Source organism: Schizosaccharomyces octosporus (assembly GCF_000150505.1).
Source record: "Schizosaccharomyces octosporus yFS286 unplaced genomic scaffold supercont6.3, whole genome shotgun sequence".
Lineage (NCBI taxonomy): Eukaryota > Fungi > Ascomycota > Schizosaccharomycetes > Schizosaccharomycetales > Schizosaccharomycetaceae > Schizosaccharomyces > Schizosaccharomyces octosporus.
This window is the reverse complement of record NW_013185621.1, coordinates 2,277,916-2,297,064: the sequence shown is the minus strand read 5'-3', so window position 1 is coordinate 2,297,064 and position 19,149 is coordinate 2,277,916. Positions and strand designations below refer to the sequence as shown.

Sequence of the window (19,149 nt, the reverse complement as noted above, 5' to 3'; positions counted from 1 at the left end):
TATCTCGTTATTAATGGTTTACTGAGATGGTTTGAGCTTTTAAATCTGGGGAAACCACCATTCCGGTAAGGGTATTCCCCGAGAATATTGGGAATTGAAGTAGAGCATTGGAGATGGAGGTAATTTTTGTTTGGCATATTCAGCAGAAGTTGATGAACTATGCATATTGAGATCCCCCATTTGCGATTTACAAGAGATAGTGGCTCCATACCAAGCATGAAATGGGTTTTGATAATGTGATTGAAGACAGTGGACAGGCATCCCTCGTGCGATCATTTCATGGTTCCAACGTTCTAACATCCCAGGTATAGAAGCCAAAGGTCCTATGAGCAAAATTTTTTTTGATAAAGGTCTTCTGAGATCCATGGGAAGTAACTGAATGACCTTTTGCAGAAGATTTGGCAAGGCTTGTTCTACAAGGTCTAAATGCGTAGAATCTGTACCATGGAAAAGTGAGTCTAAACAAGCAGCCGGTATCCAAGGTTGTAATTTGACTCGATCATTTTGACAGTTATCAAACAGGAGATGCGTTTCTTGAGAAGTATGGTGAGACGCTTTAGAAGCGAGAGTCATTAGGTTCCTTGGGGAATTGTGGAACATACGAACCGTTTCTTCGGCATTCATCGTGAAAGGAATATCTAGATCTGCATAAGGATAGACAGAAGAATTAAGAAGGGATGAAAGAAGGCCCTGAAACGAGAGAGGCACAAGATCAGCTCGAGAAGCATTTGTCGGATCTGAGGCTGCACAAACTGCTACTAAGCACTCATGCATGTATTTTATCACTGAGATAGTGCTTTTGTTGGAAATATGGATTAAATTGCTCAGGACTTTTAAATCGGCAATAGGGATTATTTTTGTTTCATACCATCCTATGTCAATGACAAGTGCGTCTTTGGACCCAGCACTCAGTGTAGCCGTAAGAGCAGAATACATCCATAGAATTGCTTTCACTTTAAGGTTTAAAAATAATATTTTGCAAATAGATTCTCTCTCCTTCTTACTCAAGAATAGATCAACAACTAAAACGACGCAAGTATCTTGCAATACTATATTGGGCAGCGTGGAGCAGAGACGTATGATAGAATACATCAATTGTTCTGCGAGGTTTTCTGCAACTTCATTGCTGTTATACATGTGCCTTATCCGCGGGCGTTCTTCTTCAGGAATGCCCAAAAAAATTGACTTCTCATCAATTTGAATTAAAAGTGTTGACATTGTTTGTTTTATTATTTAAAGGTATTAATTTAACAAGCAAGTTAAGAATTTTAATGCTTAATAGTAGCCTTTATTTGATGTCCTACAAATAAATATTGTTTGGTTTGGAGTTTAGAACAAAGGAATATCGACACTTATATCGATAACGTGTGCCTTCGTCAATTGTGAGAAACACATACTTAGTGTCTTCTAAACTATGGAGTTATTATCCATTCACACTTTATTATTTACTCAATAATGAACAATTTAAATAAACCTCAGCGAAACTTACCAACCGAGTCAAGTACTACTATTCCTATTTATCATAATATTCAAAAGCAATTTTACGCTACGTGTCAACATATTCGTTTAAAACAGTTTGAGATCGTAATAAATTATGCAGCAAAACTTATTTTATAGGAAAGATTTGGTACACTCATTTACTCCTCAATTTGCTCAGCAGCGGTGTAAGCTTGTTCACGCTTTTCTCCGACAACCTTGGCTCTACGGAGACGAGCAGCCTTGGAACGAGCACGACGAGCATCTTGTTGCTCTTGAAGTAACTTGGTACGGTTGGCTTCAGCCTTAGCACGTTGGATGTGTTCAATCAAAGCACGCTTGTGCTTGAAGGTGTTACCCTTAGCAGCCAAATAAAGGCTGTGGTAAAGGTGCTTGTCAATCTTGCCAGATTCACGGTACTTACGGAGAAGGCGGCGCAAGACACGTTGGCGGCGCATCCAGACAACAGCAGAGGGCATACGAGCCTCAGCAGTACCCTTACGCTTACCATAACCGGTGTGACGACCAAGGCGCTTAGCAGCGTGGGTCTTGCGGATACGGAAGCGAGAGTGCATTAAGTTAGGCTTGCGGATGAGCAAACCGTCTTTAACCAACTTACGGATGTTTTGACGGCTGTTAGCATTGCTGATTTCGCTAAGTTCGTTGGGATCCATCCAAACTTTACGTTTGCCGCATTTTAAAACGGAAGAAGCAAGGCGCTTCTGCGTACTGAGGTTGGCCATTTTTTCTCGCTGTTTTTTGGTGGACGGACGGTCCTTCCAGTTGTACTCTTGCCCAATTCTTTTGGTGTATGTGGGCAGTCACGCTTAGGGTAGGGTTAGGTTTTATTAAAAAAGGTTGACAGGGAATATGGAAGTTAGGAAAAGAAACCCGAAAAGAATATCATGAAGTATTAGAATAGAGGATGTTGAAAGTGCTTAAAATCAGACAGAATAATTTGGTCTGTTATACTTTGAGAAACCACCTTACAATTAGACTACCGAAATAATTTTTCATTATACTATTGCAAATTAACAGCAGGTTTTTATACCAAACTTGTTGTCAATGTAAATGAAATACCATAAATATTATAGAGAATAGAAGTAGTTCACCATCTTTAACCGCGCTAAGCATGAAAAAGGAATGCCATAACGTTTCCATCTGAAAGTGTAATCATTACCGTATCGTCAAATAACCCAATGTCCTGCACTTGAGTCTTGTTTTGTTCATAATCTTCAATATATCGACTAAAAATTCGTTTTGACTCAATCATAAACGGCGTAGCTTTTTTCACCTCTTTATAGTTTTGAAGATCCCATAAACAAATTTCAGTACAATTTTTAGAAACAGATACGACTCTTCCGCAATCGAATAGTTTAGACTTTTCCACACCACAAACATGTCCTCGAAGCTGAACTCCCCACTGAATATGAGTAGAATCAAGGCTAGAAGAGATATAGTGTAGCATTAATGTATTATCTGCGTGAGAGCTTAAGACATAAGGACCCTGTTGGTAGATGCTTGAGGCGGGTTGCGAAGAAAAAGCAATATCCGAAGATTGACGTTGTCCAACTCGATTTTTTATAATCTTTGAATCCGAAATCCAAAACTCTTGTGATCCAATGGTCCATCCATGAGCAATCATGTATTCGCTGTATGTAAGTCGAACGATGGGTACTTTCTGTGAATAAGCAAGATCACTTTCTATATGAATTGAAATAGGAACCTTAACCCCCGAAACAGAGAATTTTCCAAGTGATTGAAAACAAGCTGCCGACAAGTTTTTGACCTTAAAAATGTATAACGATTCATCTTTTGTCAATCCACACAGCAGATTGTGTCGCACAGAAAGGGATATAATTGTGTTATCAATATATAGAACACTATTAAAGCTATTGAACCCATCTTGAGTAAGCTTTGTTTGAAGTACCGCTCCAGATTCCAACGCTATATAGAAATTGTTACCATCCACACACATAGCAGTCGGAGAATCGACCCTGTACTTCTCTGGAAACGGTAACGCACTCAAACATGTCATTTTGTTATCGTGCAAAGACCACTCATATAACGTCGTCGTACTGCATGTGTACAAGCGTCCCTTGTGGATTACGGTGATATCTAACTTTGATTTATCTGTATCAGCGGTATTTTTGTTTTTAAACAGAGAGAAAACTTCTTTTTTACAAGTTCCAGAATCCCAATTACTCTCACTTTTGAATTCATTTTTCCAGTTTTTACGAATTCTGTTAATTCTAGCCCTCCGTCGAATACGATTTTTCCCAAACTCTGAAAGGAAAAGATTGTGCCATACCTAAATGCAGTTAGTAAAGATGTAACTCCAGAAGGTTACTTACAGATGAGGTTTGAGCAATTGATTTCCAACTTTTGGATACTCTTTCTAATGCAACCATATCGCGAGATGAAAGGCTCTCAAATATGTGAAGCAGAGTTTCATGGCTAAATATATTTGCTGGATTTTTCGTTTTGGCTTTTAAACTCATAATAAAAACTATTCTGCAAGAAAACGTGGACTGTCTGTATTGCAAACCAGCGAGATTTTTTTGGGAAAAAAAAAAAAAAAAAAGTTCTGATTATTAGCGTAAGTTTAGTAGAGTTTCAAAATAGCAATTGCAATGCTAAGAAAAAAATAAGAAGTTAGGAATCGAGGAGTGAAAAATATCTGAAAGGGAAGGTCTTGAGTTATTGCCTTCCAGTCTAAGCTTACCCAGAACATCTGAACGGAATATCCAATATATTGCCTTTTACGATCAAAATATAGTGTAGAATTGCCCTTATTGAAATTAAAAAACATAATTTTAAAGTTCTGCACTCAAAATCGCCTCATAAAATGATTTTTGGCTTCATAAACAAATTATCTATAATGAACTTGAATCCTTTCTCTAAGACAAGCCGTTCCGCAAGACTTCTTTTAGCTTTAGCAAACAAAGACAGTGCAAGAACGAATTATGGCATGTTTTTAACAAGCTCTATCGCTCCTAAAGGTTCTAATGTCAATCCAACTGTAGAAGTTCTATATAGTAAGTGGTGATATTTTATTCTTGATATCTAACCAAGTTAACAGAGGATGGTAAGAAGTTGTCTATTGACTCTTCAAAGATAAATGTCGACAGACTCAGCGACATGATCGATAGTTATAGCAGAACGCTGAAGTTTAAAGACATGATTCAGAAGTAAACTACTTTTGAAATCCATTTAATTATGGGTCGTTATACACTACAGTGAAGGACACATACGATGATTGTAAACAAATGTCTAATTAAATGATAATATATACACATTATATACAAGATTACTCCCCCGGGAGATTATTTAACAGCAGGTTCCTTATTATACCGTCTTTCGTCGTCCAGCGTATCGGCCGCTTGTGTATAATATAAACGAGCAACATCATGACCGATATTTTTTATGCTATAATAATTCCCTGAAAAGTTAGTTTCCATAAAAAAATAAAAGACTTACCTCTAGGAACAATAAATACTCCTTCCCTTCTCATTCTGAATGTTGTCGTATTAACCATAATTTCTAAATAGCCTTGTAGAATACAAAAGGACATGAGGTTATGTTTGGATGGTTTCACGGGTTTTTCTGAGCCAACAGGAAGTTCCAGGATCCCTGCTCCAAAAAAATTTGGATCGCTGAATAAACTCGCAAATTTGGTCTGTTGATTTCGAATTTGATATAATTTAACGGATGGTAAGGCATATCCAATTGTTCTTGCTTCTGAGGATTTCTGGTTTTTCTGATTCCAAGACAATACCGGACAATTCACTTCTTCATCAAACGGACCCGACTCGTTACCATCTTCTTCCATTGGGGCTGGCGGTGATGGCTCTTTTGTTCCTTGTTTGCGCCCTTCAGATCGAACCTTTTTCCTTTTCCTTTTTTGCGTGGTAGGATCGTCAATACGAATAACACCTTTCACTTCTGGTAAGGCTGGTGTTTCCGTTTTGTTTTTTTGGAGCTCATAAACGACGCGTTCATTTTTCCAAAAGGCTAATGGAGCTATCCTGGTACGATTGGATCGTCGCAAACCCTCAGCAATATTTTCATGCTTCTCATTCCGAGGCTCATCATTAAGTACATCTTGTACTTCTTCTTGAACATATTCTTTCTCTTGTTTAGGTGGTAAATCTTTCTTTTTTGGTCTTCCTCTTCGTCGTTTCTTATCTTCTGGTATTTCTTTTTCAACTTTTTCTTCAATTGGTTTACCGACATCCTTTTCGGCTTCATATTTTTGTTTCCGTGGTCTTCCTCGTCTTTTGATTGCTTTTTCTGTATTATTTCCTTCGGGTTGTACATTCTGTTGATCTTTATTCACTTTGGTAGCTTTTTCTGAAGACCGGGGTATTTGAGAGATCGGAACATCCGAAGAATCTGACTCTGGTTGAGGTGAAGGCAAGGGTGTTGTTTCCTTGATTATATCATTTATGGTTTGGCGGGTCGTTTGTGCTTGGGGTTTCAAAGGTGAAGTCGGTAGTAGCGCTTTATGTGTAGGTCGGATGCGAATCTCATCTACTTCAGATCCTTTCTTTGGAGAATTCCAAGCTTTTGGTTTCCTTAATTCCTTAACTTGTTTACTAACAGGTAGTTTTTCTCTGAAGGAAAATTCAGATGAAGATGGATTGCTATTTGAAGGAGCTGATCGGTTAGGGAACTCGGAACTTCTCCTAGGTTCGAAGTTGTTTTTATCGGGAGAGAGCTTCATCCTTGAAAAATCTACTACTTTATTGTTTTTCTTTTGGTAAGATAGGTCAGTATTGTTAGGTGTATACTTAAGATCATTAGGTTCATCAAATAAGTGAGAAGAACGAGTAGGCGATTTTGAAGCTAAAATTGCAGTGGTTAGTAATTTAAGAGTTTCTATTTCTGTTCAGAAAAGCAATGAACTGATCCGAAAAACGAAAGCAAAGTACTTACCCATTAATGGCGCAGAAAATTCACGACTAGCTCTCAAGGCTTTAGAGTTCATCAGTAACGGTGAAGATGGAGGTTCATTTTCTCGTTCCTGGAAGGAATCTGAATGAGGATTAACAGGTGAATCGTGATTTTGTTCATTAACATCAGGAGAAACAAGCGGTGCAGTGCGTTTTTGGGCGATTTCTTGATTAGATGGTTCATCCTGTTCATCTTCTAGATGAATTGACCCATCCGACAAGAAATACGCGTCCATGTCATCAAAACCATCAGCTCCCTTTTTGACATCTTGAGGAACAGTGAATCCAGTTTTCCTATCCCAAGTTAATAAACACCATAACAATACTAAATTTTAAAAAATAAATTTCTCATAACATTGATATATATGAAAAACTTTGTAGCATTTAGAATACCTGCCCACAACGCCAATTTCAAAAAATTGGTTTTCTCTGTGTTTTACTGGGACACTGGACCCTTCATTCATTGTATTTTTATAAATAAATACATTCGAAACGAATTTAATCGTTTATTTCATAGAAAGAAGTGAATTGCTTAATGATTCCTCAATTTCTTATTTACGTGTAGTAGGAACGCGCCCTAGGGTCTACATGATTTAGAATAGGATGGGCTACTTTCAGTCCTTTTATCCTTATAATCCTAACACTTTGAAATTTATCGTTAACAACTTAAATAGTCTTCATTTAGATTGTTTAGGATCATCTCGATCATTTCTCAGATTTGATTTCAAGTAGAATATACAGATCCAACGATTCTAAAATTTGACTTTGTATTACAAGAGTGAAATATGAAAGTAACCACTCAAACTCTAAAGAAGAAAAATACAATTCAATTATAAATGAAAAGCAAAGTCCGTGATATCAAGATTACATGGAAGAATAATAAAAACCAAGACGATTCAAGCAGTGAGCAAGATATTTGTGCTTCATTAAGTATGTATAATTAAGTAAAAGATTTATATGTAGATTACTGAGAATCTTTTAGCTTTTTCACGTATGGATATGGAATGGAACCCGATTTTCATATTCGTAAAACGTAAACAATAAATCAAACGTATGCTTTCATGAATCTCAAATCATTATTGCATTAGTTTATATATATCAACCAAGAAAATCTCTTCTTGAACTCGTCAATGTGCTCAAAAACCCAATTGCTTACAATCGTAGAAAATGATAAATAGCTATAGTCGTTCTTATTAATAACACAATGAATGACTTTTCAGTTCAAAAAATAAATAAAAATTTAAAAGTAAAGTGAAAGTATGGCCCTTTCGAAACAGACGAATTCTTAACATAATCAGTAACAAAGAAGATGCCTTTTATGACTAGCTCCTCCTACCAAGATCATTATTATAATTTGAATTCATATGTTAATGAATTTAGAAATTCATTCTTTCTTGCCCAGGAAGTTGCCTTATAAGTGCTTTTGAACCATATTATATTCGTTTACTAACACGATATTTGTTTACTATGTTGCAAACCGCATAGCGTCAACTATTTTAGTCTACAATCAGCTAAAAACATATCTATCAATGATATAAAGAAAATACAACAGTTACTGGTTTACAAGTCTTGGTCTTCGGCAAAGAAAAGTGCAGAAAATAATGATTCGAGTCGACACCCATCCAGATTGTAGTCTTGGCATTAAAGTGAACAGTAAAAACCAGCTTCTAGATAATACTTGTAGATACTTAATTTTTGTTTTTCAGCAGAAGCGTAAAAACCAGTAAATCTTTTCTCATGGTACTTTATAGGTGACAACTCAAAAGTAACAAATGCGAATCTTTTACACGTTTTGACTATCATTTCTTTTGTTTACCATTCTCCATCTTCCTGATACTTTTTGTATACCTTTCTTCATAAAGGCTGCCTTGCTTCTTTCTTTTACTGTATTCTGTATATTTTTTAACCTCATTTCAGTGGAATTGTGAAATACGAAGTTTGGCTAATGAAGCTTGGCAATTAAATACATGGCTGTTTAAGTTGTCTAGGAAGGAAACACATTTGAAGTATTTATTGAAACATAATTTGCTGCTACTCCCATAAAAACTCTTATGTTTTCTTCAGGCATCCTGTTCCAAAAATCTTCAGCTGGTCTGTCGGGAAACAACTCAAGGTACGGATAAAACTACAAATTTAAAGATTATATCTTTTCGGGTGGAATTTATCTTCTTTATTTTTCCCTTAAGTAAATTGATCTCCTGTGATTGCATACTTTCCAAATCATTCCGTTTCAAATTCGGGCATTATATCACACTAGAAACATTCTTATCTGGAGAAAAAGAATGAACTTCTACACACTATTACCTTCTAGGCTCGATATCAATGCGGACAACATAACGGAAAAGTTTTGCCAGTTCTGTTTATGCTGCAATCCTTGGTATGCAGGGGCAGATACAAGACAACTAGCGACTGCATTTAATTCAATTCCAAAATCTGAAGGCCAAAAGTTTGACATTTGGGTCTTATTTCTATTAATTCGGCAATACCATCAGAAAGTGATTAGCTCTTGGTCTAAACTGGTTGGTTTCTTGGGCGTTGAAAGAAAGGATGAGCAATCTAGTCAAAAAATTCAACAATATGTTGTTCGTTTGAAACGGTGGATGAATCAAATGCATGTGGACGCCTTCTTTGATTATCTTTTGAACCGTCCCAATGAATATTATTTGGAAATCCCGGAAAGTCAACCTCAGTTACGATCTAATGTTAATATTAATGATGATTTGGTAATCAAAGGGTTACGTGCTGGTTTGGTTGCTCATCATAGCAATTCAATGGAAGTACTGCACGCTTCCGGTTCTCCATCCAACTGGATGTCTTCGACGGATCACAATTTAGGAACTGATAGTCAAAGCCTTGGTTTCGTCCATGATGACTCTGAAAACTGTCCAACTCCTCATTCACTTTTAATGCCTACATCACAAAACATTGCTGTTGATCCTGTCGAACATCAACGAAACCACCCTTCAAATATTCCAAGTTCATCACTTCAACAAAGTACGAATATGTTTAATTCGTCAAATGAATCAACCCAATTACCAAGGAGGACGACTGATTCCAACAGACATGAAAATTCTTTCCAAGATTCAGAATCTGTAAACGTTGCCGATACAATAGATCCCGCCAACAGTTGGCAACAGTGGCCAGATGAGTTACGAAACGTTGCTTCACCAAAAGAAAGCGACACCCTGAGTGACTCTTGGTCTAGATCTGCAAATGTTGATGCCGATAGTTTTGAGCAAGAGAAGGGTATTCCGCGGAAAAGAGGTCGTCCCCCAGGTGCAAGAAATAAATTAAAACAGTTGCATTCCGAAGTATCGATTCCAATAAACATAGATACCGGCTGGTATGAACGTTTTGATAAGTTAATGCACGCTCAAAATACTATGCTACGGGCTGCTTTTTCACATGCAGCTCATTTACCAACAGAAAAGGTAAATTATTTACTCAATAGCTACACAGATGAAATTTCTACTTACATACCCACAAATGTTCCTTCCTCAAGGGTTAACAACATGAGGAACATTTCTCATACCATGTTAGCTCTCGTTTCCTCCCCACTTGAAATTATCGAAGCTAATAATGACAGACTCATATGGTCTGTTCACCAGGGGCCCCTCAGTGCAACCGTATGTCATACATTCAACTCCGAAAAAACTCCTAATTTACAAGCTTTGACAGAGCCTACTATTCTAAAAGATGCCACGGTTCAAAGAACGAACTCTGCCGTAAGTACTTTGGGATCCCTGGACTCGGTGTCAACATTAAAGCTAGAAATCGCAAAGCTGAATGCCGAGTTACGCCAAAAGAACAATGAGATTGAAAACCTGAAACGGAAAGTTATGAATGCTATTTTCAATTAGATCCCTCTTTTATTTTTGTATTCCGTATACCTTTACGAGACTAATTTAAAAGTATTACATTTTTACAGTTTTTTGTTTGATATTTATCTAGATATGAATCTAATAGCTAGCTATTATTTAATAAATAAATCTAATTATGAATAAACTACTTGCTTTTCGGTGTACTCAACGAGAACTCCCTAGCCCGCTAAAACTAATCAGCTACTACAACACTTCGTAGTTGGTTGATGGGGAGAACATTCCATTGATATGATGCCAGATTTTAGTTTTTCCTCTTTATTTTATGGCGGTGATTCTCAAAATCAGTTCTTAAAAGCTCCTGCTGGTCAGGATAATGAAAATCGTGTGGATAGAGACGGATATGAGGACTGTACATCTGCTTATTTCAATGCAGTTCATTCATTAAAAGAAGAGGAACTTATTTGTCATCCCAGTTTTACCTTACTAGATTCAATTAGTGCGTTCGAGATCATGGATCCGAAAATGGATAGTGGAATCAATTACTCTGAAACGAACGTTGATATTGCTAAAGCTCTAAATCCTGTTGAGATTCTTACAATAATGGATGGTATCTTTACAGCTGAGAGTGATTGGCATTATGGTATTCCTATGTCAGAGAGTATTTTTTGCAGTAAACATGTTTTTGATGTCTGTAAAACTCCTATTTCCAGAGTTAAGGACATGGGATTTTCTAGGAAAAAGTTGGATACACTGACGGATTTAGTTCTTTTTCCATACGTCCTGGGAGTTATTAAAAGTTGTGATTATGTACGTAAGGAGTTCTTGACTGGCAATATGTATGACGAGGAAGATATGAGCTCCTTTTCCTATCAATTATCCCTTCTAGAAACTTATCCCATGGAAAAAATTTATGATCTTTTGTCCGAAGGCATTCAATACCTCGATAACGAAACCAAGAAGGACTCTAGTACTCGTGCATTATTAGTGGGTATTAGGACGCGGCTACAGTTGCGCGTGTCAATTTTACGTGTTTATGAGAGAAATTCTATTAAAGATTTAAACGAAAGTTTAGAAAGTATTAGTCACTGCGTTCCAGAGTTACTGAATGAATTACAACTGGTTGAGGAAACTGCCCGGGAAAATATAATGAAGCAATACTGGGATAGTCGAATACAAGCGCAACTCATTGTTACTGCTCCTCCTCGTCATGTTCCTTCTTGTAATTTAGAGGATGCATACGAACGATTGCAGTACTTTGCTAATGATATGAAAATTGCCCTACGGACGCAAACACCAGCCTCACCTACTTCTATCTTGTCATTTTGCATCGACACTACACGGCCAAGCAGAGTACCTGAACCATATGTTCGTTCCTCATTACAGACCTTTCTTTTGTCTGGCGGTGGTGTCTGCATGATGTACAACCCTATAACTTTTTTTCTCTCTTGCGTCCATCAATTCTCTAGCCTTCCTTCTTCCTTTTACAATCCTGAGTCCATGTCCTTAGTGTCCAGTCAATTTAATATAGAAGTTCAATCTGAGCTTGAAGGTTTTTTGAGTCATTCTTCTGGTTTCCTACTAGATTTTTTAAGGATTGCTACACATAACCCATGCAGATTCCGTCGAAATTTAATTAATTTGCTCCCTGACTGCGTAATAGGCCAATTACAGGCGAATAGTATAGATGGGAAGTTTAGTGAACTTGCTTCGCTGGACGAAGCCATGATTAGTAAATTTTCTGATTTTGCTCTTCATCTAAAATTCGTCATCGTGGAGTTAATTCTCACCACCTCTTTTGAGCAAGACATTCACAAACCCCATGAATGGCCATATTTATTTTCCTATTTAGATTCGGTCTTTGGAAAGCACTTAGTACATCTTCGACATGTTATTAGCCGAGCGAAACCCGAGGCATTTAATTTTAATTTTCTAAGCTACCTTATAGACGAATTGGAAGCAAAGAAGAGTGTTTATTTCGGATATTTTCTTGTAAGTATTATCTTTGATGACTTGAGACTAACAAACCAGTTATCACTTACATTATTAAAGTATGGTGTTTTCTCCTATCCTTCAGTTTTTAAGGAAGAGAAAGTAATCTTATCCAGTTTTAAAGCTCATTTTAGACCGTTTGCACATTTAAGCGAAATGAAATCGATATCCTTGTCTCAATTACGCGAGAATGTTGAATACCATCAATCCTTACCTAAAGAAAGACTTTTAGAAGGAACACTACAATCTTTTGAGGAATCGAAAAAAACCTTACTTAAAGTACTAAAATTACCGATGGAAAGTAGTCAGCACGAACTATCCTATGATTTACAGAAAAACTATCTAAAAGAATTAATGTGCTGCTGTATAGCAAATATTGTTACACTGCAAGATTTTCATGAAAGTTCGCGAAAGAAAGTGAAATTTGAAAACACCTATGGCAAAAGTCTGCCTAACTTAGTCATGCATTAGCTCCGTAGACTTATAATGAAAAATATCAATTCACCGGATTTAGCTTTGTGTGTCTTTAAATAGAAATTTTCGAAAATCATCATTGGTCTTAGGCGGATCAATCTGCATTGTATCATTCTCCTCATTCTTAGACTGTTGTTGAATATCAGTTTGGTTGCTCGAATTCTGAGTTTTCTGAAAGCCTAATCTTGCCCCAGCCTTGCGTGGGCGTGGTTTGGGGACGAATGCTTGATTATAGTTGGGTTTGTTGTGCATCATTTCGTTCACGGTTGTTACATGTAATTCTCGACCGCTCAGTTTCATACCCTCCACGGCAAGGGCTGCTTTACCAGCATTATGTATGTCAACGTATTCAACAATTGCACCTTCATGTTCGGGATGCAGTACGACTCTAAAAATCTCTCCATATGGCTCAAACACAGATCTTAATCTTGGTTCGTTGATCGTTTGATCAACATTAATAATTCCTAGGCTTTTACTATGAACCTGATTAAGTGAGGTTGGTGGAGTTTTACTATCGGTAGAATCCCTATTAAGCATCTTAGTAAACGTTGGTCCCCTATCTTTTGTTACTTTTTCTTTGCTAATAGCTTTCTTGGGCTGGGATATAACAACGTTCAAAACTCTCTTTCCTAAAACCTTTCCAGCAGCACTTAAAGCATTTTCGGCTTCTGAACTAGAAGACATAATCACGTAGCCGAACCCCATGTGACCTTTAGTAGAAGCTTTTGAAGGCAGTCGAACACTTTCAACGGTGCCATACTTTATAAAAAACTCGCGGACTTGACTGTCATTAACATCAAAGTCAACGTTGGTTAAATAAAGCTCTCTTTTTTCGTATACAGCCCCACTTCTAGCTCCACTTTTGTTAGGATCTGATATAAATACTTTCAACTCGTAACGGGTTTCTAATACTTTGGAGTGCAATTGTAATGCATGGTACGCTTCTTCTGGAGTGCTCATTTGAACATAGCAAAAACGTCGGTTTGTGTCATATTTTAGACTTGGAAACCGAACTTGTACAACCCGCCCGTACGTTGAGAAGAGATCCGTAATTTTATTTTCATCAAATGTAGGCGGAAAATTAGTAACATATAGGGTGGTATCAACATGAATCTGTACGGAAATTTCGTGCCCTTTTATTTGTTTGATATCTTTAGTCTTAGCAGCCAGAACCTCACTTGTTTCGGAAAATTCAATTTGCGCTAGCTTTTTTCCATGGTTGTCATCGTAAATAAGTATTTGCAAAACCTTGCCGCACTCTTTAAAGAACTGTTGTAAGTCCTTTTCGGTAATGTCATGTGGAAGATTACTAACTAGTACAGTAAACTCTTCTCTATTGCGATGTTTCTCAGGTAATCTCGACCTTTTCAACAAACTTTCGTCATCTTCAGGTTTCCTCTTTTTGGCGCGATCAGGCGATGCAACTGTCTGTTCTTGAACTTCTTCCACTGAGGGAATCGGTTGTTGGTTTTGTGCTTGAGAAGTAAGACTCCTCTTCACAAACAAACTTTTCGCTTGCGTAAAATCATAAAACTGAGAGATAGAGGTAAAACAATCATGATTAAGCGTCACAACTGATTCGTAAAATTCAAATAATAGCATGGGATTGTCGAGATCCTTATACAGACCTTTCCTCAAAGAATCAATAGCTAATTCTGGATTATATCGCAATGTAGCTGTGTATCTAAGGATCCAAAACTTCGCGCTCTTTTGGAAATCTTTCTGAAGTTTAATCCAACAATTCTCAACACTGTCATAATCATTTAAGGAAATAAGCAAATTGATTTTAGCACTTTCGATGCGCAAATTATAATCTCGAAGCCCGGGGAAATGATGGTGCATGAAATCCTCAATAATTTGGATCTCATTTCTAATATAATGGGCGGGATCTAGTTCATTAGAGGAAATATATATGCAAAGTTTAAGATATTCTGAGAAAAAAGCACAATACTCATCAAATCCAGAAAGTAAGTTCATCTTTAAACATCTTTCTTTCTCTTCGTGAATAGAATTGTTAGACAAACCAACAACTATCATATATAAAAGCTTCATAGCCCATAATTTCCCTACAAAAGGGCAATTCCGAACAGAACGTTCTGCTATAGCATAAGCCTGAGGAGGAAAATCAGACTTGCTTACCCAAGCCAAATATTCAAGCCATAGATCACCTACGAGAGGATAAAAGCATATAGCTCTCTCATACAGGGTCGCAACATATTGAAAAATAGCGGTGCTTCGTCTGGATTCAGAGTTAAGGATGTCCATGTAGCATTCCAGGGAATGATTTGAAGCACTCAATTGCAATTCATTATCATATATCTTCTTATACTTTGATAAGTTCATCTCATATACCTTATTCGTGTTCGACATTATGACTTCGTATTCTTCTTGTGACCAGTTATTGGTAACAAAAGATGAAAATGATGAAAACGTATCCCCAACTTGGCTGTGAGGAGTTTCTAGTCTTTCAAGATAAAATTCATGCATCCTATCTCTGACGGTTTTATCTTGATCGGATTCGAATAGGTTTTCACCGGTTTCTTCAAGAAATTCCAAAAATTGTTCCCATATTATCTGACTCTAAATCCATATGAATTAGCAAACTGAAAAAATTATCTACTCACTTACCTGACTAAAATGGTATTTGCATATTTCATATGCTCTTTCGAATAAGCTGTAGACATCCTGTAGAGAAACCACGTCTTGCAGCTCGGCATTCTCAGAAGAAAATGTGCTTGGATCGACCAGCGTCAATAAAAACTCCAAATATAGTTGCCAAAGACGAATCGACAGATAGTCTGTCACTGCCTTTTCAAATAAACCGACAATTCGTTCATAGTCTTTAAGAGTATTGCACACTGCCTTTTCGTCTTCCAAGTACTCAATCCATATATCTAAACATGAAGTTATTAGTAACTGAATGTGATATCATTTTCAAGCTTGGATGATGAATGTTCCTGTAGCAAGTCAAAAAGAAATAAATACTCATAAAACCGACCGCTACGTTCACATTCATCCAACATACCTTCTGAGAGAGGAAAAAGACTCTGAAATCGTTCTCTCGCGGCATGAAGATCCTCTTTTAGTCCGTGACGTTTCAGTTCTTCTACGAGTTTGACATGACCTTCATAGTTATAAGGATACTGAAGTGTAAACTCCAGTAATTCAGAAACAAGGGAAGGCTTCGATTCTGAATTCATTGTTGTATCCACGTCCATTTTTAAATCTTCATGCTCCAGATTCCCTGCTGTATTCATCCTGTCTCACCAAATTTGGTTTACTTGGTGTTTGGTATGAGGTAAGTAAAAGCGAAGAACTGTAGAGGAACTTCTGAACAATGGTGAACAAAAATTAGGCTAACTCTTGTTATAGCTAACCTAATGTTTATATCTCTTCATTAACTAAAGATCTAATGGAAGCAGACATTCACGATTCTCCTCAGAATGGTTGACCAATGTTTGAGGGCAAGGAGTGCTGTACCTTTGCTATTCTTAGAGAAAAGGTGCCTTTTTCTTCAAATCTATGAGATGTTACTGCTTGAAATGAATTTCAGGCATTTGGAAAGGTTTATATTGTGAGACTCCAAACCTCTTATTTACACTTTCTGACTCGTTTTGGAAGACATGTAATGTATCATATGCTTACATTAAAATAACACACGAAGAATGTGTGAATAAGAAGAGATTCAAATGCTTTATATCTGCTTGTCGTGGAATCCGTTTTTACCAGAAATCCCTATTCTGTTTTAGAAAAATGATGGAAAGAGTATATTAAACGCTACGAATACGGGAGATCTCTTCCATTTTCGATCATAGACAGACTCAAGAAACCGTTGTTTGTCTTAAAGACTACTAATCTCTCCATATAAATATATCTATTTATTTAATTTATATCTCATGTTCGTTTTAACTCATTCTATGTTCTTCTCTTGTGCTGGCCTGCTTTATCAATGATCCACTATCTTCTTTATTTTACTCAGTACATAATCGTTACGGTAGAATCGTTCCTCAACTCTCTCCTAAGAAAAGTTTTCTCTTTACATATACCAGGAAATAAGCTTATATAATAAGTAATTTCCTAATTAGCGCGATTCTGGTTCATAAAAGATTCAAAATTCAGCTGCTTAACATATGCAGAATTATACCGGGCATTTTAGGTCTTTTTTAAAACAAGGATTACATTATGGTATTAGTAGAAGCCTAAGTCTTGGAATTAGATCGCCAAGGTTCAATATTTCATCGTTGGCATTTTCGAAGGAAGTATCGAACGCCCTCAAGAATGGACTTCCTTTAGTTGCTTTAGAGTCCACCATCATAACACATGGAATGCCCTTTCCAGAGAACCAACGAATGGCCCTGGAAGTAGAAAATGCTGTTAGGAAGTCTGGCGCTGTTCCTGCTACAATCGCCGTAATCGATGGAAAGTGTACAATAGGTACGTGACTTTGTTTTATACTTTCTTACATAATAAAGGTTTGGAAGAATCAGAACTGCAACGTTTGGCCAAAATTGGCCCACTAGCTCGAAAAGTATCTCGTAGAGATTTGGGCTATATTACCTCCCAGAAGCTGAATGGCGGAACCACGGTTGCTTCAACCATGATTTTAGCTGAGAAAGCTGGAATCGATGTATTTGCGACTGGGGGAATTGGAGGAGTTCACAGAGGTGCTGAAACTACAATGGACATTTCGGCAGACTTGATCGAGTTAGGACGTACGAGAGTGGGTGTCGTGTGTGCTGGTGTTAAAAGTATTTTGGATATTGGCAAAACCTTAGAATTTTTAGAAACACAAGGTGTTCCTGTAGTAACGCTTGGACCCGAAAACTCTTCCTTTCCTGCTTTTTTTTCTCGAGAGTCTTCTTTCAAAAGTCCAATGTGTTTGGGATCTCCTGAAGACGTTGCCGCCTTACTTCACCAAAATATAAAGCTTAATCTGCAATGTGGTACACTTGTTGCAGTTCCTACTCCGGAAGAATGCTCTTTAAGTTATGAAACAATGGAGTCCTTTATCAATTTATCTTTAAAGAGATGCGAAGAGCAAGGAATTCATGGTAAAGATATTACTCCCTTTCTCCTTGGTCAGTTATTCCACTTAACAAAAGGCAAGAGTTTAAGCACGAATATCGACTTAGTTTTAAACAATGCAAGAAATGCTGCTTCTATTTCTTCATCTTTGGTTACACGTAAGCAGAGAAATTCATTTATCCCCCAGAATACATCATACATTGATGTTTCAGAACCCTTTTTGAAGGATACTGCCTTGCTTACTCCAAAGATATTAGAAAGTTCTGCATCCAAAAAACCAAAGGTGATCTCGATTGGAAGCGTATCGGTTGATTCTGTACTTACACTCGATAAAAATGCACATCCTTCCAAGTTATTGGGCACTTCACATCCTTGCCGTACAACGCAAGCTTTCGGCGGAGTAGCCCATAATATTGCGGTAGCTTCTTCGTTGATAGGAGTTCCTACCAAACTGATTAGTTGCATAGGCGGTGACTCAGTTGCTACGACGGCCATTCAAAGTTATCTTGGAAAATCTTCTTTACAGTATAAATTGATTAAGAAAGAAGACTTCTCGTCCTGTTCATACACCGCAGTCAACGATCATCAAGGAAGCCTCCTTTTGGCAGGTGCTGACATGTCAATTATGGAACGGTTGACTTACAAAGATGTAAAAGAAACTCTTGATGATTCTGATTATATTTGCTTTGATGGAAATATTTCTTCGTCCTTGATGCATGATATTGCAGTTCACAAGAGAGACGGTCAAAAGATTATTTTTGAACCGACCAGTGGGCCTAAATGTGTTAAGATATTGGATGTGTTGAAAAATTCTTCCGTTGATTATATTACACCGAACTTGTATGAACTGGATATACTGTTTGAAGCTATAAAGCAACGAGGTTTATGTGAAACAGACAAATGGTGGGAAACCATTAATTCTTATGGAATAACTTCTTCCTATTATACGCGTACGTGAAGTTTGTCATTGAAGAATTACTAATTGTCTTAGAGATTGAAAGATTGTCAAAAGCAGCCAAATTTAAAGAATTGACAGAGAATGGGATTTTGCAAAAGTGTTTACATATACTTCCATTTGTTAAAAATATAATTATCAAGTTGGGCTCTAAAGGAGCCTTATTAGTGAGCTCTGATGAAATTAAGGGGCTTCTAATAAATTCGAACAGTCTTTGTACGCCTGGCAAAGTAGTCCTAAAGTATTATCCTGTTCCGGATGTAATTAAAAAGTGCATCAATGGAAGTGGTACTGGAGATACATTCGTTGGAGTCCTGAGTGCATTATTATCTGAAAATAGGGGAATGGATGATGCGATAAATACGGCTCAAAAAGCAGCAGGTATGAGCTTACAAAGTAAAGCATCTGTTAGCGAAGAAATTAGGAGTCTTGTGAGTGAGTAAGACATATGACG

At 37.1% G+C, this 19,149-nt stretch overlaps 9 protein-coding genes across 9 annotated transcripts; 4 read left to right on the top strand and 5 right to left on the bottom strand.

The window, feature by feature from the left end:
* Positions 1-39: 39 nt before the first annotated feature.
* SOCG_01581 (actin-like protein Arp10) lies at positions 40-1,218 on the bottom strand (the record flags this gene model as incomplete). The annotated part of the gene is made up of 2 exons (XM_013164534.1): positions 40-953; positions 1,005-1,218. 2 exons carry the CDS (start codon positions 1,216-1,218, stop codon positions 40-42), a joined length of 1,128 nt encoding a protein of 375 aa, XP_013019988.1.
* Positions 1,219-1,427: 209 nt separating this feature from the next.
* SOCG_01580 (60S ribosomal protein L19) lies at positions 1,428-2,300 on the bottom strand. The gene has a single exon (XM_013164533.1). It carries the CDS (start codon positions 2,217-2,219, stop codon positions 1,638-1,640), a length of 582 nt encoding a protein of 193 aa, XP_013019987.1. The 5' UTR covers positions 2,220-2,300; the 3' UTR covers positions 1,428-1,637.
* A 302-nt stretch (positions 2,301-2,602) lies between these two features.
* On the bottom strand, positions 2,603-3,977 carry SOCG_01579 (F-box protein Pof12; the record flags this gene model as incomplete). The annotated part of the gene is made up of 2 exons (XM_013164532.1): positions 2,603-3,787; positions 3,831-3,977. The coding sequence occupies 2 exons, from the start codon at positions 3,975-3,977 to the stop codon at positions 2,603-2,605; spliced, it is 1,332 nt and encodes a 443-aa protein (XP_013019986.1).
* Positions 3,978-4,324: 347 nt separating this feature from the next.
* On the top strand, positions 4,325-4,671 carry SOCG_01578 (ribosomal protein subunit l44; the record flags this gene model as incomplete). Its single annotated transcript, XM_013164531.1, has 2 exons — positions 4,325-4,514; positions 4,559-4,671. 2 exons carry the CDS (start codon positions 4,325-4,327, stop codon positions 4,669-4,671), a joined length of 303 nt encoding a protein of 100 aa, XP_013019985.1.
* A 68-nt stretch (positions 4,672-4,739) lies between these two features.
* Positions 4,740-6,971, bottom strand: SOCG_01577 (CENP-C protein). The gene is made up of 4 exons (XM_013164530.1): positions 6,825-6,971; positions 6,415-6,725; positions 4,957-6,324; positions 4,740-4,918 (listed from the first exon to the last, which is right to left on the bottom strand). The coding sequence occupies exons 1-4, from the start codon at positions 6,893-6,895 to the stop codon at positions 4,803-4,805; spliced, it is 1,866 nt and encodes a 621-aa protein (XP_013019984.1). The 5' UTR covers positions 6,896-6,971; the 3' UTR covers positions 4,740-4,802.
* Positions 6,972-8,177: 1,206 nt separating this feature from the next.
* On the top strand, positions 8,178-10,474 carry SOCG_01576 (ARS binding protein Abp2). Its single transcript, XM_013164529.1, has one exon. The coding sequence runs from the start codon at positions 8,714-8,716 to the stop codon at positions 10,289-10,291; it is 1,578 nt and encodes a 525-aa protein (XP_013019983.1). The 5' UTR covers positions 8,178-8,713; the 3' UTR covers positions 10,292-10,474.
* Positions 10,475-10,540: 66 nt separating this feature from the next.
* Positions 10,541-12,712, top strand: SOCG_01575 (NatC N-acetyltransferase complex subunit Mak10; the record flags this gene model as incomplete). The annotated part of the gene is made up of 2 exons (XM_013164528.1): positions 10,541-12,241; positions 12,281-12,712. 2 exons carry the CDS (start codon positions 10,541-10,543, stop codon positions 12,710-12,712), a joined length of 2,133 nt encoding a protein of 710 aa, XP_013019982.1.
* A 39-nt stretch (positions 12,713-12,751) lies between these two features.
* On the bottom strand, positions 12,752-15,972 carry SOCG_01574 (RNA-binding protein Prp24; the record flags this gene model as incomplete). Its single annotated transcript, XM_013164527.1, has 3 exons — positions 12,752-15,295; positions 15,344-15,609; positions 15,741-15,972. The coding sequence occupies 3 exons, from the start codon at positions 15,970-15,972 to the stop codon at positions 12,752-12,754; spliced, it is 3,042 nt and encodes a 1,013-aa protein (XP_013019981.1).
* Positions 15,973-16,845: 873 nt separating this feature from the next.
* SOCG_01573 (carbohydrate kinase) lies at positions 16,846-19,138 on the top strand (the record flags this gene model as incomplete). The annotated part of the gene is made up of 3 exons (XM_013164526.1): positions 16,846-17,149; positions 17,188-18,690; positions 18,732-19,138. 3 exons carry the CDS (start codon positions 16,846-16,848, stop codon positions 19,136-19,138), a joined length of 2,214 nt encoding a protein of 737 aa, XP_013019980.1.
* Positions 19,139-19,149: the final 11 nt, after the last annotated feature.

Coding starts and splice junctions, on each gene's coding strand:
- SOCG_01580 (XM_013164533.1), bottom strand. CDS start 2,219: ATGGCCAACCTCAGTACGCAGAAGCGCCTTGCTTCTTCCGTTTTAAAA.
- SOCG_01577 (XM_013164530.1), bottom strand. CDS start 6,895: ATGAATGAAGGGTCCAGTGTCCCAGTAAAACACAGAGAAAACCAATTT. Junction 6,726..6,824: donor GAAATTGGCGTTGTGGGCAG/GTATTCTAAATG, acceptor AACTTGGGATAG/GAAAACTGGATTCACTGTTC. Junction 4,919..4,956: donor AGTATTTATTGTTCCTAGAG/GTAAGTCTTTTA, acceptor CTAACTTTTCAG/GGAATTATTATAGCATAAAA.
- SOCG_01576 (XM_013164529.1), top strand. CDS start 8,714: ATGAACTTCTACACACTATTACCTTCTAGGCTCGATATCAATGCGGAC.